Here is a 19045-nt window from a genome sequence, read left to right as displayed (position 1 = left end):
CTGAAAAGTTGCAGACTAATCTTTAGTCTTTCCTCATAGGGAAGATATTTCCATTCCTTGATCATCTTGGTTGCCCTCCTCTGCATGGGTTCCTGTTCACAAAAGTCAAAGTGCATCTCTTAAATGTCTGAAGTGATTGTGGAAAGGAAAGGGCACTAGATAAGAACAAAGGTGTTGTGGATTTTCTGGGCTGTGTCCCCATGGTCTGATAGTTTTTGCTCCTAAAATGTTACCTACATCTATGGCTGGCATCTTACAGTAAGACATGTTTCTCTCCATGGCACAGTAAACACATATTACTGTGACATGCCTCTGAAAGATGCCAGCCATAGATGCAGGTGAAATGTTAGGAGCAAAAACCACTAGACCACAGCCATAGTGCCCAGAACCCACAACACCCAATTGTTTCCGGCCATGAATGCCTTTGACAATACAACAAAGGCACATATTTCTGAGGAATAATTCCTCACTCTTCTAGGACTGGCAAAAAGGATTTAGATCAAAGGGTGAGATTTTGCAGATAAAATTTGGCTTCCCATTTGTTTTGACAGCATATTCACATTGACTGTGCTGGAATTTCTACTGAATGTGCTCCTTCCACTCTAGGCTTGTTGGTTTTTTATTCTTCCCACTAAAGTTCTAGTAGTTCTGAAAGTTCTAGTAGTAGTTTTGTTGCTATGATTGAAAAGAACAGTGTACACTGTTCAGGAATGGAGGGCAACTTCTGCACCTAGCTGTTTTTGGCCCAAGACAAGCACCCTTGCCAAGAGCGTCTCCGGTAATTACTTACCAAGTGCAAAGAAGACATTTTTAGAAGACATTCTGAGCTTGTGTACAAAACAGAGATGTGTGACATTTATGCGGCAGTATGGCTGGCAAAGCCATTAAGTACTTTTCTGTTAAAGTTAGTGCACAAAGTAGACAACTGCTGCTTTCATAAAAATGACTTGTGAATGCTTCTTTAGAAATGCAGAGCTGGTCCCTTACCATCTGGCCTGTCCCTGAGGCTGCCAAGCAGGGAGATCAAGAATTGGTAGAAAGGCATGGGGGAAAAATCCCTCTCTTTTTGGACTGTACTTTTTTTTAATTTTAATTTGATTTTATTATATTTCTACCACACCCATTTCCAGCCAGGATCAGGTTCAGGGCAGCTGGCAATAGAATTAAACCCAGCACAATATCATGTACCATAAAACAACTCTTCACTTTTAAAACTCAGCATTTATGATGGCACCTATACAATAAATCTCAGTCTAAAAATCATTCCATCCTCCTCCCGACATAACTCAATTTCTGCTTGTCAGGGTGGGGAAAAGAGGAGGGGTGCGCAAGATGGTAATGTGCTAAGTAAGGGAGGCTGGCTGTAGAGGGATCAATAGGACCCATGGGAGGCCTCAACCAAAGGGCCGGTGAAACATCTCCACCTTGCAGGCCCTGTGGAACTGAGTAAGGTCCCCCAGGGCCCTGGTGTCAGCTGACAGAGTGTTCCACCAGGCTGGAGCCAAGGCCAAAAAAGCCCTGGCTTTGGATGAGGCCAACTGGATGTATTTGGGGCCAGGGACCACCAGAAGATTATTGTTGGAGGAACCAACTGTCCTCCGAGGGCAATATGGGGAGATGTGGGTCTGACTGTCTGTCAAGCTTTCTGTTTCCTCTCCCTGGCAAACCCATCTCCTGCTTCTTCATGCTGTTGCTTATAAAGAGCCAAAAGATTCTTTTTGGGAAGAGTAGAAATCCTGTGGAACACATCCAACGTGGGCTTTCCCTTCCTCGGAAATCAAGCAGGCAGTTGGTGGGCCTGGATTTATCCAGAGTAGTAGCCTGCTCCCTGCCTTCATTCCTGGATAGCATTGACCGTCAGAGAGAATTGTAAAGACACCAATGAACAATGCGTCGTTGAAGGCTTTCACTGCAGAATCAACTGGCTGTTGTGGGTTTTCCAGGCTGCATGACTGCGGTCTGATAGAGTTTGGTCCTAACATTTCGCCCACATCTATGGCTGGTTTCTTCTGAGGTATGTCATGGTACTCTGAGCCATGGAGAGAAACACACCTTACCAGTGGTGGGATTCAGCAGGTTCACACCACTTCCGCAGAGCCGGTTGTTAAAAGGGTGCTTGTAAACAATCAGTTGTTAAATTATTTGAATTCCCATCACCGGAACCAGTTGTTAAATTATTTTAATCCCACCACTGCACCTTACCATGACACACCTCTGAAGATTCTAGCCATTGATGTGGGCCAAATGTTAGGATCAAAAGCTACCAGACCATGACCACACAGCTCGAAAAACAATTTACTGGTGGTCCCTGGCCCCTCCATCATGCGACTGGCCTCTACCCGGGCCAGGGCTTTCACAGCTCTGGCCCCTACCTGGTGGAACACCCTTCCATCAGATGTGCGGGCCCTGCGGGATCTTGGAGAATTCCGCAGGGCCTGTAAAACGGTTTTGTTCCACTGGGCTTTTGGTGAGGCCGGCCGCGGACCCCACCTCCAGGATGCCCCCATGCTACATGCCATTTTACCATCAGCACGTCCAATATAATATCTGACTGACGCTGCTACCCCCGCCTGGCCTTGGGATCGGGCGCCACACACACTTTTATAATCTACTGTTATGTATATTGTATTGATGCTGCTAGTTTTATGAATTTTTTATATTGTTTTAACTTGTTTTTATTTATTTTATTTGGTGTATGTTGTTTTGGCCATTGTATGTTTGGCCAAGTGTACACCTCCCAGAGCCCTTCGAGGGTGGGCGGTTTATAAATTTGATAAATAAATAAATAAATAAATAAATAAATAAATAAATAAATAAATAAATAAATAAATAAATAAATAAATAAATAAATAAATACTCACTCACTCACTCACTCACTCACTCACTCACTCACTCCAGTGGACACATGAAGTTACCTTACAGTAAATCAGGCAATTGATCCACAATGTCAGTACTTCTCAGACTGGCAGCGACTCTCCAGGGTCTCAGGCAGACGACCTTCACACCACCTACAACTGAATTGCATTTATTGGGGCTATCAGGAATTGAACCTGAAACCTGGGAGTGTTCTGCCACTGAGCCACGGCCCTCCCAACTGGGTGCCTGAATTCTTGCACTTCAATAAAGAAGGGGGTGAGTGACATAGCTTAAAAATCAGGCTACTACTTAGAATGCCACCTGCCACCCACTCTTCTGCTTGCATTTTTAAAGAGATGCTGGAAGGCAGAACAGTAGGCCAATAAAGCACCAAGAGATGGATAATAGCTGAAATTGCGATTCTGACAGTGATTCCGTCTGCGCTTTAGAGAAAAGTCTTAGGAACTCAAAAGGGCTGCAAGATCAAGATGTTAAGGACTGGTCTCTGGCACTGACTGACAAGAATAGCCTGCAGATGTTTGTACCAGTATAACTCCTGTCAGATCTGGAGGTGCCAGAAGTACGTTGAGGCTAAATAAGTTTGCAAACCTTGGAATTCAACAAACAGAGCCTGTCCGGAATCTCTACTTTCTGTTAACAAGCCAAATAAGCCTGAGTGTTTCAAATTTAGGAATGTTTACATCTCAGTCTTTATGATCATTAGTTGGGAGAATAGTTATGTGTTCTTGCATCTTCCAAGCTCTTATAGATGTTTACTTAGAAGCCCCCCCGCCCCCAATTTTATTAGAACTTACTAACCATATAAAATTGCCAGGGGTTTTAGGAATGCATTTTTAAAAAAATTCACTCATTGCATTTCTTCAATGGAATTAAATAGTTTTTAAACTACTTTGCTCATCCAGTTGCTTTTTAAAATCATGGTTGCAACTGTAGGCAATGGAAGCAATCAATCATATTTATGCTTATGTCACTCCAGTGTAGCAAGTTTTAGAGTGATTATAGTGGTTTCACTGATGTTCTGCTTAAGTCTGCGATTGCAGTCAATAAACCAATTAAACAAGTCTGCTGCAACCTAGTCTATTTAAAGTCAATGAATATCGACACATGGGGATATGTACAGTCAAAACTGGGTAAGCCAGTGCACTTTCCTTTTAAGTAGCTAAATGTCTCTGACCTCACCTCAAAAGTGGCACAGGAATAATGGGGCTGCAGATCTTTGTCCTTGCAGTTATACAGGTGAAAAGAACTAGATGGAGGTGGCCAGTCAATTGGCTGGACACCTGCCTGACAAGATGTGAATCTGTTTTGCAGAGTGATTTAGCCTTGGAAGGCTCTTGCCTTATGTAGGATCCAGCAATGATGCAGTGGTTAAGAGCAGGTGAATTCTAATCTGGAGAACCGGGTTTGATTTTCCACTCCTCCACCTGAGTGGCAGAGGCATATCTGGTGAATCAAATGTGTTTCCGCACTCCTACATTCCTGCTGAGTGACTTCGGCTAGTCACAGTTCTCTCAGAACTCTCTTAGCCCCACCTACCTCACAAGGTGTCTGTTGTGGGGAGAGGAAGGGAAAGGAGCTTGTAAGCCACCTTGAGTCTCCTTACAGCAGGGGTCCCCAAACTTTTTAAACAGGGGGCCAGTACACTGTCCCTCAGACTGTTGGAGGGCCGGACTAAAAAAAACTATGAACAAATTCCTATGCACAAATGATTGTAAAATGTTTGACTTCACCTTTCAGCCTTTCTGTCATGGTCTATTTTTAGAACAGTGACCAAAGTATGTCAAGTACAGGGTGGGCTCCAAATATTGTTGGGGAGGCTGTGGAATACCTTCCCCTGTAAAAAAAAGCAGAACTTTCCCAATGAAGCATTCCATCTAACCCAGGATTAGGTATCTTCTTGGGTTCTTCCTCCCTAGCAGCCAGCGAGCGATTCACCAGCCTGGCTGATGCCAATGGGAGTGAGGCGGAACAGAAAGCCTGAGAGCAACACATGGAGTAGCCAAGAGGGAAGGGCGGAGCAGGAGTTGCCACGTCTAAGGTTTCCAACTCTGGGTCAGAAAATTCATGGAGATTTGGGGGTGCCATCATGTAATTGCAATCAACAGCCGTTGGGGCCATTTCCTCTTCTCCCTCAAGCCCCCCCGGCACATGAATGGAGCCATCGCCGCCATGCCTGGCGGGCCGGATAAATGCCTTCAGGGGGCCACATTTGGCCCCCGGGCCGTAGTTTGGGGACCCCTGCCTTACAGGAAAGAAAGGTGGGATATAAATCCAAACTCCTCCTCCTTCTCTTCTTCTTCTTCCTCTTCCTCTATCATAAACATTGGAGATAGAAGGCAGTCAGGTACTGGAATCATGTACTATGACAGATGATTAATACAGAATCGAAAAAGCAAATGTGTGCTGCACCACTATGATTTTTATCTCTATGTATAATTTAATTCTACAAGCATAAAGAAGGTGGATGACTGGGTATCAAAAAGGAAATTATTTCTTTATGGGTAAACTAACTCATAAAACTGATTATGAGATTTTATTTTGTCATGGCACATTTTTTCCATTTTGCATCTTCATTAATCTGAAATGTGGGATTTTCCCACTGGTTTTGCAGAAAGGCTATGCTCAGATTTCTGTTCTGTTGATGCATGAGATCCAAAACAACTCCACTGGTTTTGCAGAAAGGCTATGCTCAGATTTCTGTTCTGTTAATGCATGAGATCCAAAACAGCTCCACTGGTTTTGCAGAAAGGCTATGCTCAGATTTCTGTTCTGTTAATGCATGAGATCCAAAACAACTCCATTTCCACAAATTGGGTGTTCCCCAAATGTTACTGTGATAATCAGCATGCATTTAATTGAAACAAACAAAGGATGTGGGTTGAAAAAAGAGGTTTTCAACTTTTAGAGGTTTTTAACTTTAATTTCAAATGAAAATACCTACCAGACATATATATTGGTATACACAGTCTTTGGCACTGAGCTTTGAAAGCACCTTTGGGAAGGAAAGTTCTACAACGAACAAACTTTATCACTGAAGGAAATCTTGTGTGTGTATGTGTTAACATGCCATCAAGTTACCTCTGACTTATGGTGACCCTATGAATTAATTATTTCCAAAATGCCCTATTGTTAGTACCCTTGCTCAGGTCTGAGCCCTGGCTTCCTTGACTGAGCCAATTCATGTCTTTCTCTTTTCCTACTGCCTTCAACTTTTCCTAGCATTATTTTCTTTTCCAGTGACTCCTCACAGAAGGAAATCCTACTGGGCAGAATCTAGGTACAAAGTTTCCAGTTAATTTTGAGGATGGGATGTGTGTTAGTCCCCGAACTTCAAAACAGGTTTATTTTGAAGCAAGGGTTGGAGACAAGAGTGAAATGCATTATTACAGGCTCGTGAGGAGCAGGGGTAATTGCTGACAGTTCCTTGGAAATAATTCCAGTGAAGATTAATGGGACTGAATCTGAAGTAAAGGTTCATATAGGAATTCACCTTGGTAACTTCTGTTCTTTTCATGTTTGCTGAGTGCATCCCAGTCCTCCTTGTCCAAAATGTATCAGCTCCATTACATCACAACAGGTCCCCAAACAGAGGAAGGATGTGTACTCCAGCATGGTGTAGTGGTTAAGAGCAGGTGCACTATAATCTGGAGAACCAGGTTTGATTCCCCACTTTGCCACTTGAGCTGTGGAGGCTTATCTGGTGAACCAGATTAGCCTTGTGCACTCCAACACATGCCAGCTGGGTGACCTTGGGCTAGTCACAGTTCTTTGGAACTCTCTCAGCCCCACCCACCTCACAGGGTGTTTGTTGGGCGGGGGGAGAGGGAAAGGAGATTATAAGCCCCTTTGAGTCTCCTTACCGGAAAGTAAGGGGGATATAAATCCAAACTCTTCTTCTACTACTCCATGGTATTTCATTTTCCATCTAACCTGCAGCATGTTCTTACCTTTTCTATCTAATTTGTAGCTGATTTCTCCACTCCACACACTCTACAATGCTATTCTTTTTGTGGGGACACTCACTCATACACCAGCCTCCTTGCCTCATCTGGGTAGCGAGGGCAACCTCTGCAAATTCTCGTTCCTAATTATCTCCTTAAACTTGGCTCCTCTTGAAGAAACATCTAAAAATTAAACATTAATATTCTTTTTATCATTCCTGACTCCCTTCAAGAGCTACTTTATAGAAACCCACAGGAATACAGCAATTCACAACAGTCCATCTCGCAATAACTGGCATACTGTCAAGAGTTGTCCCCTCTTCACAGTTCATACCATTTTATGCTTGTGTGACGAATTTGTGGTGATCTTTCACACCATTTCTCATTGACAGAGATAATTCAAGATTAATGTGCCTGTAACCCTTCTTCAACTCTGCAGCTGGTTTCCCCACCCCACCTCACCATCAAGAGAATGACTATGACTTTTCTTAACAGTAGAGGACGGCATTAGGATATTTTACCTGTGACTCCAGTTGGCAACCATAAACCGTATTCTTCCATTTCTTGGGCTTAGCTCTGCTACATGAGAGTTAGTGCCGTGTATCAAAATAGCACATGTACAGTAATATTCAGAAACACCGCTCTGCATATATGTTTAGTGGCAATTCATTGTCAATTGTAATGTGTGTTATGTGTTACATTTTAGATGTGTGAGTTTTTTTTAAGATAGAAGGATAACTTATGCAGGAAATCATAAGCACAAAGCAGCCTTTTTGCATTCTTTGAAGGTAGCTTTTCCTAGGGATGCACAGGTAGTTGGTGTAAGCAGTCTTTTGGGTGTTCTTTCAGCCCTGTAATGCGAAACCAGCTGCATAGTACCAAATCCTCCTGAGAAATTGAAGCCCAAAAATATATGTGCAGTGTGTAGTATTTTCCTTTGTTTCTCTCCCTCTGTAATGCACCATCTGTGAGATCCACTTAATTGAAATTTTAGTAGTGATTTCCCCCTTTCCCACAGATAAGGGTCATGCCTAGATTGCAAGAGGAGGCTTCCCCAGCCTTCTTAGCAGTTTTCTTTAATGTGTTTAGCATTGTAGCGCTTTGATTTGATCAGAGAAGGCTACAGACTTTCTGGATTCTCCCCCTTCCTTCTCCCCTCCATGTAACATTGATTTGTTGTCTTATTTAAATACAGAGTTCAGTATTCAGGTATGTAAGTGCAACATAAATAAAATGACATACCCAGCAGAGCCAGAGGGGCTATCTCTTCCTGGGAGCTGAAATAATTTACGATAGGCTAAGGCAACAGCATAAATATTGTTGGGGGTTTATCACAACCAAAGAGTGTAAGCTGCATTTGGAGCCGGTGGGCTTGGGGAAGAGGAGAAAGGAGAGGGGGAGAGATGGGGTTATAAAATATCCAGCTAGCCAGCCACCTCAGGGAGAATTCGCAGAGCAGACTTGAGGTGAAGAAAGCAGTTGTGCTTCGAAGTGGTTGAGTGCATCCTGGTACAAACCATTCACAAAACGTAAAAATTCAGCGAGCTAAAGGAGTGGTGGTGTGTGTATGTGGGGGGGGGGGTGTTACTTTTATCTTGGTGCTCCAGAATCTAGGAGGAGGGGGAAACAAATACATACATAAAAGATGCTGGATTCCTTGGGCATTATTTCCTAATGAAAGGAGCAGAAGATACCTTAAGTGAAGAAGGGATTCGGAAGCTACTTGTATGGTGAAAAGGCAGGACATGGCTTTGATCTGGTGAAAGGGAAGGGATCTGTCTTACTGAGCCACAATGTCTATGATGATCTCAGCACACCAGAAAGTGACCACCACGTCCACCTTCTCTTCAGCAGCCTCGGCCATCAGTAAACTGGTAGGTGATTGTTCTTCCCTTGGTCTGAATGCTTTTGTGATCGTTGCGGTAGGACCAGTTCGTGTGCATGGATGTTTTCTTTAGTCAGAAAGCATAAGTCGTGTCACGTTGCACAGAGGCAAAAACTTTTCTCCCCCAAAATCTCACACTCTGTTGCTTTTTCGAAGTGGTCTGTCATGCGGAGCAGGATTTTTTTTTTTCTCAGAAAAGAGCAATTTTTGAGAGGTGTGTACCTAAGAACCGGTGTGGGGAGAGGGAACTTTGCTGAAGACAGACATAGGATGCACAATTCATTGTACCTTTAAGGACATGCTGAGAATGTGGGATGGGGGGGGAGGGGAGAGCAGATTCTCTGACAGCATCAGGAAATGGGAGAATAAATTAATTTCTAGGTGGCTGGGGTTCAGTTTCGGCTCAGTCACAAATTACAATGGAAATTCCATTTCCCCCTCACGCTCTCCTTTTCCCCTCTCCGCTCAAGGCTTTAAAACGAGGAGTCAGCTGAAAGTTAGTGCATGATGTATGGTGGTGTGCTGGGAAAACGGGTACCGGTCGTGCTGCCGAGTGGGGAGAGATGAATTACTCGATCCATTTGAAGGAACAGCAGCAACAGCCTGCTTTTTTTGTTACAAACCTCTGGATCAGCATTTTGCGACTGAGGTTCTGTTTTGCAACGCTGGGATGGGGGGGGGAGGGGAAGAATAGCAAAAGCATGCCACACACACACACACACACACACACACACACACACCCCTCAACCGTTACAAAAGACCTTCTTGTCCTCGTCCACATTTCTATAGCCATAATAATAGAAAAACAATACAGCGTTTTTATTTTAAAAACCCGAGGAGAAATCTCCTGTCGTGTGCTGCAGAGAGACGGGAGGGGCGTGGATTGCTTGCCTTGAAGGGTCCCTTGTCTTCCAACTCTTCACCAGCAATGTTGGCTTCTGGGGATTGGAAGTCGATTGTCTCCTCCACCCGACGAGCCATCCGCCCAACCCTGCACATGATGCCAGGCTGCCTCCCCAGCCCCCAGGTCGGAGGCGGGAGGGCTCTCCTGAGATGCTCTGGGGAGAAGCGAGGCAGCAGCCGTGTAGTAAGAGAGCAGCATCCGAGGACCGGCCCATCCATCAACAGGCGAGCACTGCAGAGTGCCCCTCCTCCTCCTCCCTGTGTTAAATCATTCCTGCAAACCTGAAGCCCAGGCGGGCGCCTTTATTGACTGCACCGCCACTTAATTAATATTGATTGCAATCCTGGTGGGGGGGGGGGCAGGGGCTCTGCCTTTACACTGAAAGGTCATGCCCCGCCCCCCACCTTCTCCCCCCCTTCCTATCTGGGTGTATAATCCCCCAAACCCCTTGCCTGCACGCCGAGCCAAGGACCGGTTCAAAGGAACTCTGGGAGCTGCATTTGCTGCAGGGATATTTTAAACCATTTTCCTACCTGCTGCTTCTGTCAGATGAACCTCCAGGTGTATTTTTTTTTTCAAAGTGGGAAGGAGGGAGGGAGGGAGGGAGTCTGAGAGGCTTCCCCAAGCTAAGTAGTTCACACAGCCCATAATTTGGAGCTACACTGGAGCGGGGAGATAAATGATTTGCGAAAAACAGTTGCCAGTGTATTTGTTTTGCTGCAGTGCAGCTTTAAATTTGGTTATTTGCTCCCTTCACTGTAATATTCTCTCATATCAGCAAGTTTTGTTTATTGCTGTTGCACCTAATAAAAATGCTTTGGATGGGGTGAGGTGGAGAGAACTTTTTAAAAAATCTAACCTGTTTTCTTTTCCAGAGCGCTTTTTTTTATTAAAGTGGTAAATTTAAAAAGAAGTTGAGGGTGAAAATTGTCTGGTAGGAGGCTTGATTGTTGAAGGAGGGAGAGAGGAGGAATTACCTTAAATGTGTTGGAACAGCAGACAGCTGAATCAGAAAACTAACAAGGTGGGCATGTGTTACAGTCTTCCCAGCATGACTGTATCGTTTCAGAATGCACATGAAAAATTGTGTTTTAAGTACTGGCCCCCAATAAAACCTTCCTCCATGTAGAAATTTTGTAGATTAGGAAGGAAATTTAGATTTTTTGGTCAAGGCACCCAAATTTTGAACTCCCTCCTCAGGGAGATTCATCTGTCTCCCTCTGTTGGGGTTTTCTACCAGAACGTGAAAACTTCCCTGTTTTGTTTGCTGTACCTCCAATAACAATTATTGGTCATTCTCTGGTATTGTTTCTTATGTGTTTTCATTGAATTCTTTTATAATTTAAGATGTTTTTAATTTTTCATGTGAGCTTCCTTGGGGAGCCTGATTGGGTAGAAAGGCAGCCCAAAAAATGTTTTTTATTCGTGCACAAAATAACGGGTGCCAGGGATGGAGCTTCCAGTGGTGTGTCCTTGTCCTTCACAGAGTCTTGAATATAGAGACCTGAGGTACTCTAGCTAAGTAACTTTCAGTGCAGCCCTAATGAGAATTTACACCTTTCTAAATCCACTGCTGTCAGAGGTCAACACTCATATTTACGACTAATAAAAGGAAACACTTCTTCACACAACGTGTGATTGGTGTTTGGAATATGCTGCCACAGGAGGTGGTGATGGCCACTCACCTGGATAGCTTTAAAAAGGACAGATTTATGAAGTCGATAAGAACATAAGAACATAAGAACAAGCCAGCTGGATCAGACCAAAGTCCATCTAGTCCAGCTCTCTGCTACTCGCAGTGGCCCACCAGGTGCCTTTGGGAGCTCACATGTAGGATGTGAACGCAATGGCCTTCTGCGGCTGTTGCTCCCGATCACCTGGTCTGTTAAGGCATTTGCAATCTCAGATCAAGGAGGATCAAGATTGGTAGCCATAAATCGACTTCTCCTCCATAAATCTGTCCAAGCCCCTTTTAAAGCTATCCAGGTCAGTGGCCATCACCACCTCCTGTGGCAGCATATTCCAAACACCAATCACACGTTGCGTGAAGAAGTGTTTCCTTTGATTAGTCCTAATTCTTCCCCCCAGCATTTTCAATGAATGCCCCCTGGTTCTAGTATTGTGAGAAAGAGAGAAAAATTTCTCTCTGTCAACATTTTCTACCCCATGCATAATTTTGTAGACTTCAATCATATCCCCCCTCAGCCGCCTCCTCTCCAAACTAAAGAGTCCCAACCGCTGCAGCCTCTCCTCATAGGGAAGGTACTCCAGTCCCTCAATCATCCTCGTTGCCCTTCTCTGCACTTTTTCTATCTCCTCAATATCCTTGTTGAGATGCGGCGACCAGAACTGGACACAGTACTCCAAGTGCGGTCGCACCACTGCTTTATATAAGGGCATGACAATCTTTGCAGTTTTATTATCAATTCCTTTTCTAATGATCCCCAGCATAGAGTTTGCCTTTTTCACAGCTGCCATGCATTGAGTTGACATTCCCATGGAACTATCAACTAAAGGCGCCTAAATCCCTTTCCTGGTCTGTGACTGATAGCACTGACCCTGTAAGCGTGTATGTGAAGTTTGGATTTTTTGCCCCTATGTTGCATCACTTTACATTTTGCTACATTGAACTGCATTTGCCATTTTGAGCCCACTCACCTAATTTTTCAAGGTCCGCTTGGAGCTCTTCGCAATCCTTTGTGGTTCTCACCACCCTACATAATTTGGTATCATCTGCAAACTTGGCCACCACGCTACCCACCCCTACTTCCAGGTCATTTATGAATAGGTTAAAGAGCACTGGTCCCAAAAGCGGATCCTTGGGGACACCACTCCGACATCTCTCTCCATTGTGAGAACTTCCCATTTACACCCACTCTTTGTTTCCTGTTTCTCAACCAGTTTTTAATCCATAGGAGGACTTCCCCTCTTATTCCTTCATTGCTGAGTTTTCTCAACAGTCTCTGGTGAGGAACTATGGCTACCAATCTTGATCTCAGATTGCAAATGCCTCAGCAGACCAGGTGCTCAGGAGAAGCAGCAGCAGAAGGCCATTGATTTCACATCCTGCACGTGAGCTCCCAAAAGGCACCTGGTGGGCCACTGCGAGTAGCAGAGTGCTGGACTAGATTTACTCTGGTCTGATCCAGCAGGCTAGTTCTTATGTTCTTTTGTTCTTATATTGTGAAGGCCCGCTTCCAAGTTTTATCAGTGGGACCCCAACTGTTTCCCACACATTCCTACACTAACATTCCCTCCCAGGCCGTGAGGTTCTTGGACAATGGGTTTGTTTGTTTATTTGTTTGTTTGTTTACTTATTTATTTATTAGATTTTTATACCGCCCCATCCCCAAGGATTTAGTCTCTTCTTCACCCTATATGTGGACTCTTCCAATCCCAGAGGCTTGGCTTAATCACTCTTACAGCCCTGTAAGGAGGACAAGCTGCCTGTTGCCCCCGATCACTTATTTCATTCCTCCTGCTGCATTCTTCTTTGACTGCTCCTTTCACATATTTTTTGAGTCCTTCTCAGCTTGCTTTCTTCTGTCTGTCTCCTCTGGAACACTTCCTAGGTAAGAAGTAGCCCAAGCTTGCCAGAACTCATCAGATCTCAGAAACTTAGTAGGGTTGGCCACGGTTAATACTTGGGAGACCACCTGGGAAATCCAGGGTCACTACACAGAGGCCTCTGTCTCTTGCCTTGAAAGTTCAGCAGGGTTTTTGGGGTGTGGCTGTGATTTATGGCACTTTACATACATACAGAGACAGCCCAAGTGTCCGTGAGATCATTCTGGTGTCTCTCACCAAAGTCAGACATGGGGCTTTGTTAGTAAAACACCTTCTGCAGCACTCTGGAGCTTTGGTAGCTGCTTTCACTTTCTAGTAAACTCTTTCCAAGTCCTTTGCCACCTGGCAGCAGCCTGTGACCTTTGAATTTCCTAGCCACTCCTTAGGGTATAAGCCAGCTCACTTCCAGAACCATATAGTAATACCATTTAACAATGCTGAGAAACACGGTTAATGCGATCGTCTCAGTACTATACCCTGTGAAATAGATCAATTACATCCATATTGTAGAGGGAATGGCTCTAAAGATTTTATTTTATTAAGTTTTATACTCTCCTTCTCCAGGGAGCTTAGAGCAACATAAATGTTCTCATTTTATCTTCCACAAAACCCTTGCAAGATAGATTAGAAACGGTGAGTAGTTCGAGGTCATCCTGTTAACATTATTGAAAATTAAGGATTTGGGTCTGGATCTCTCTGGTCCCTAGTCCAGTTACACTGCATACAACACCACAGTGTACTGAGTATGAACCAAGTGATCTGAGAGAACACTGATGGAAACTCCATTGGTTGCAGACTGATGTGTTGCTTGCAGCTGATTGTACTGGGATACTTACCAAATTAGTCATGCATGTTGCCTTCATGACCAGGCAAAGGATGCTCCATACAAACATGAAGACAGCACTAAACTGACTATCCAGTGTCGAGGCGTGGGAGGAAGGCTTTGCCTCCACCCTCAATAGTTCTGTCCAAACACAGCAGGTGCTAGGAAAAGCAAGTCTTACACAGGCAGTTAAAAAAAAGTTCTTAATGAATAATGAAGTGATACCACAGGGGAGGGGTGGGTCACTAACTCAGGAAAAGAAAGAAGATGGTTGGAAGGATGCAGAGCCTGTAGGGAAGGGGAGATCTACACATTATCTTCTGTCGCTTTATACGGTTCTTATCTAGTGAATGTATGCCCACTACATTATACCAGAAATGATTTCACCCAAAGATTCAAGTGAACTGGCATTTTTTAGAGCAAAGTGGCAAGAGTATCTCTTACATCTTGTGGATTTTTTGAGTTATTTGGGCATGCATTAGCCTTAGTTCTGATCCTAGACAAGAAGCAGGGAGAAAGGTATGTTCTAAAATAAGTCTGTTGGGTGAAATGATAGGAGTCGAGGAATAGCCATGACTAGCTTGAACTCATCAGAGCTCTGAAGATAAGCAGGGTTGGCCATGATGAGTACTTGGATGGGAGACCATCAGGGAAGACTAGGGTGCTGTCCAGAGGATGGCGATGGTAAATCATCTCTGCTCATCCATTGCCTTGTAAGCGCCATGGTCATGGGGTTGCCGTGAGTCAGTTATTTATTTATATTTTATTTATTTTATTTATTAGGTTTATAGACATGCATCCCCGGAGAATCAGACATACAATTATTATTCTTAAGGGTGAAACCCGTCAAGATGTTAGCTTATCCTTCTTGCTACTGTCTGATTATACCATGTTGTCCTCAAAAGCATGGCAGAGAGAATGGTGGCGTGGCAGCTTTCATTATACTGCTTTCTGTTGGTATTAGAGTTTCAGTTAATGCAGAATTTTTCATTAGGTTGGTGAAACATACCTGCGTAATCCAGTTTTCTTCCTCTATTGTTGGAAAGTCATCCTCTGAATGGAAGAGACATTTGTTGAACTTCTGCTTATGAAATCTTTCCTACCTGAAGGTCTTTAAAAGGTGTTGCCTTGGCTAATATTTTAAAATGGAAAATAGAAACATCACATTACCTGGATCTTCTAAAAAAATATTAAAATTAATGCCAAATAAACTTAAGCTTGCTAAGAGAACTGAATTCTGGGGTTTGTGTTATTCATGGGAAATAAACCCATTGTGTGGTGTGTGCTAGTCATGGGGAGTGGAAAAGAGGTAGGATTGCCAACTGTGGCTTGGGAAATTTCTGGAGATTTGGCTGTGGAGCCTGTAAAGAGCAGGATTTGAGCAGTGGGGTATAGTGTCATTGGGTTCACCCACCAAAGCTGTCATTGAGTTCACCCACCATTTCAGTTGTAATTCTGGGAGCTCTCCAGGTCCCAACAGGTGGTTGGTAACTCTGCAAGCACTGAGACCCTACTTTGATGATGTGTTCCTGCATTGCAGGGTTACGGACTTGACGGCCCTTGGGATCTCTTCCAATTTTTTTATGATTTTTTATACTAAGTGAGCACTAGAAATCTGAAGCACTAGAAATGCCCTCCTTCTTGTAGCTTCTGCTGTATTTTCCTTTTGCTTTGTTAGCTGCTTTTAGTCCTCATTGGTGAGAAAAGTGGGATAAATATATCAAATAAATAATTACTGTTACTGTTTTGCTGTATTACTGTTTTTTGAGATGTCACCAGACATTGACTCCATACTCTGAAGTATTTCTGTACTTTCTTATGAACTGGAACCTTGATAGAATTTTAAGTAAATGCTGAGATTTTCAGGTTCATGAATTGTCAGTGTAAAATGTCCAACTATACAAAACTATCATACGTGGGGAAATAGGTTTGACACCGAATGCAATTGTTAGGAAAGGTTGAAGCATTTCAGTTACTAATGACATAAATACAAAACACTTGAATGGCTAGGGACAGAGAGAAATGGCAGCAGAGGAAAATGTCTTCCAACAGCAGACACTGCCATTGGATAAAAAATAGCTCAATGGTAGATGGAGAGAGGAAAAAGACAGTGCTATTGATTAAGGAGAAGATTTGTGTGTGGGGTCTAGCAGCTAGAAGGAAGGACTCTAGAGAAACACTTTTATCCTAGTTTCCTCTAAAATCTTCTGCTATCGATGGAAAGATAAGCCCAGACTATGCCAGTCTCAGTAGTTGGGATTATTAGCATATTAAGAATGCAAGAAGAGTTCTGCTAGATTAGAGTATCTATCCTAGTATCCAGTTGTCTAACAGGAACCCGCTAAATGTTTTGGGAAGTCCACAAATCTTGGTCCAGATTATTATGTGAGATCATTTGAACCAGGCGTCTTGTGTATAAAAAACACAAACTTTATTCCATAGTGAAACTGATTTCCAGATCTCAAGCGTGGTAGTTGTATACTGAAGCACTTGAGCCAATCCATACCAAGGACAGTCTGACTGATTGGCTAAACACTATAGGAAAGATTAAACTGCTGTATTCAACAGACTATGTGCTATATTAATATAGTTGTGCAAAATTGGCATGGGTTTCAACTGTCAATTACCATTCATCAAGAGTAAATTATTATTGTATTGTCGAAGGCTTTGTGGCGGAATCACTGGGGTGTTGTGTGGTTTCGGGCTGTATGTCCAATGTTCTAGTAGCATTTTCTCCTGGCGTTTTGCCTGCATCTGTGGCTGGGATCTGTGGCTGATCCTCTGAAGATGTCAGCCACAGATGCAACTGAAGCGTCAGGAGAAAATGCTACTAACTATAACTATGCAACCAAAACCACCTAGGAAAAATCAATATTCATCAGAACTATTGTGTCTATGGGCAGATCGTTCCCAGATAAGACTACATATTACCAATGTATGAAAATACCAATCTAAATATCAGATAGAGAGGATTATAGGATGGATTGCCAGCAAGATCAATTGTGATCTTCACATGGAAATATAAGAGAAATGTTTTTAAAAAACGTTTTGAAAAAATGCCTACTGAGTTCTCAGTTGTTATTTTGAAAGGTGGCTAGGCAATCACAACAACACTGAGCCTTCTAATCCTTGGCTTCTGTAAAGCAAAACCATGGATGGGGAGGAATATGGGGTTGCCAGCTCTGGACTGGGACATACAAGGGGAGATTTTGGGGGGTGGAGCCTGAGAGACAGGGCTTGGGAGGGTGTCAGTGGACTATAAAGCCATAGAATCCCACCCTTCAAAGTGGCCATTTTTTCTCAGGAAACTGATCTCTGTCACCTGGAGCTCAGTTGAAATAGCAGGAGATCTCCAGCTACCACCTGGAGGTTGGTAACCCCAGTAGAATGAGGTGGATATGGATGCTTTAACTGCTCTGGGAAAGATCCTGTTCCATTGCCCTGATGGAGGCAGAACCCATTGCACAACTGGACCTGGCTGGCACAAGCACCCTCCGTGGAACTGGACTCTAGTTTCCCTGGGGTGAGGCTACCAGGAGAACAGGAGGAGGGAGAACTGAAGACAGGTGGACAGAGAAAGATATGTTTGCCAGTGAGTATAAAGGGAGAGAAGGGAGCAGGAAACAGAGAGCCCATGGGGGGGATTCTAAGGAAATAGGAAGCTGTGGAGGAGGAGGATTCAGGGAGAAACAAGATGCCCCAGCAAGTTCTTTGTGGGTCCTCCACTTTGTATGTGTGTATAATACCATTCACACTTTTATTTTTCTAGGATGAGCACACATCATGCCTATCAGACAACCTGCCTGGCTTTCCCTTCTTGCATGTCCATGTGAGGCCCACTTTCTTTTCAGCTTGCTCATCAAAACCCACTATTTTTTGTTTGTGCAAAGCCTTTGCAATGTCCCTTAGTTTCCATCCCCAACAGAAACTAAAGCTAAACACATATAAACTGTGTTTGTTTACTGTCAATATTCCCTTTTCACACTTTCTCCCTTTGTATATATCAGTTAAAATAGTGTGTGAATTGTCCTCATCAATGAAAAAAAAAAGGAGTTCATGTTGGTTGATTTGGAAATTTTAGCTGTAATTAATCTGTGATGTCTCACCCCGGACATGAGAAAGTTCTCTCGCTAGGTGCTACAGTTCCTCAGTAATGAAAGATATATGTGTGAACTAACCTGATGGTTGCAAAGCTCAGTTTGTTTTGCTTCTGGCTGAACTAGTGAACATGAGAAAATCTCTTTTGCCCATGAGAAAGATTTAAAAAATTTTTTTGTCCTTTATAAGCAGTTTCCCATAGTGATCTTGTATGATAGAATCTGAATGCAGTGTATCTTGTTGGGTTTCTCTAGATGTGCTTATTTTGGTGAATTTTTTTGGATGGGTTGTTAGTTTTATGGATACATTACTATGTCATCCTTCATTTAGTTTTTCCATTTTGTGTTGTACAGCATACAAAATAGGTTCCTAAGTGTTTGTTTGTGGCTTTTTCTAGTACAACAATATTGTCCCCTAAAGAACAGAGCTGAAGAGGTAACCATAGCTTGCATGTTGGGGGTGGGGGAGCAGAGATTGTAATGCTGAGCAGCCCCATCCGAGCAGCCAGGTGGCTGGCCATGCAGCCCCGTCACTCCCAGAGAGGCTTTCCGGTGGAATGGGGAGAATTCCTCTTGTTTGTTTGTTTGTTTCATTTCTAGACCACCCTCCCCCTAGGCCAGTGATGGTGAACCTTTGGCACTCCAGATGTTATGGACTACAATTCCCATCAGCCCCTGCCAGCATGGCCAATTGGCCATGCTGGCGAGATGAGAATTGTAATCCATCTGGAGACAAATCCTACCCTAGAGACTCAGGGCAGTGAACAACAGCTTAAAAACAGAACATAAAACAACTAATTATCAAAGAATAAAACTTCTTGAAGAAGCTGATAATCAAGGCCAGATGAAGCAGAGCTCTGACCCTGGCCAGATAGCAACGTGTTGCCTTCTGCTCTTAGACAGGGGAGAGGCTTGGGAATTCCCCATCATGAAAGAACGTGCTCCTGTGGA

General features: G+C 43.6%; 1 protein-coding gene across 3 annotated transcripts in view; it reads left to right on the top strand.

Moving 5' to 3' along the window:
* DPP6 (dipeptidyl peptidase like 6) overlaps positions 1 to 19045 on the top strand; it is a 643433-nt gene that overhangs the window by 111708 nt on the left and 512680 nt on the right. Inside the window, exon 1 of one of the 3 annotated variants that reach the window (XM_048511782.1) lies at positions 8535 to 8692. The exons of the other annotated variants lie outside the window; for them this stretch is intronic. Within the exon in view, the coding sequence (XP_048367739.1) occupies positions 8612 to 8692 (81 nt within the window). The 5' untranslated portion in view covers positions 8535 to 8611. Of the gene's footprint in view, positions 1 to 8534; positions 8693 to 19045 lie in introns of those variants that run through there. 3 annotated transcript variants of the gene reach the window in all.

This window comes from Sphaerodactylus townsendi, linkage group LG11 (assembly GCF_021028975.2).
Source record: "Sphaerodactylus townsendi isolate TG3544 linkage group LG11, MPM_Stown_v2.3, whole genome shotgun sequence".
Classification (NCBI taxonomy): Eukaryota; Metazoa; Chordata; class Lepidosauria; order Squamata; family Sphaerodactylidae; genus Sphaerodactylus; species Sphaerodactylus townsendi.
This window is presented reverse-complemented; position numbering and strand designations above follow the sequence as displayed.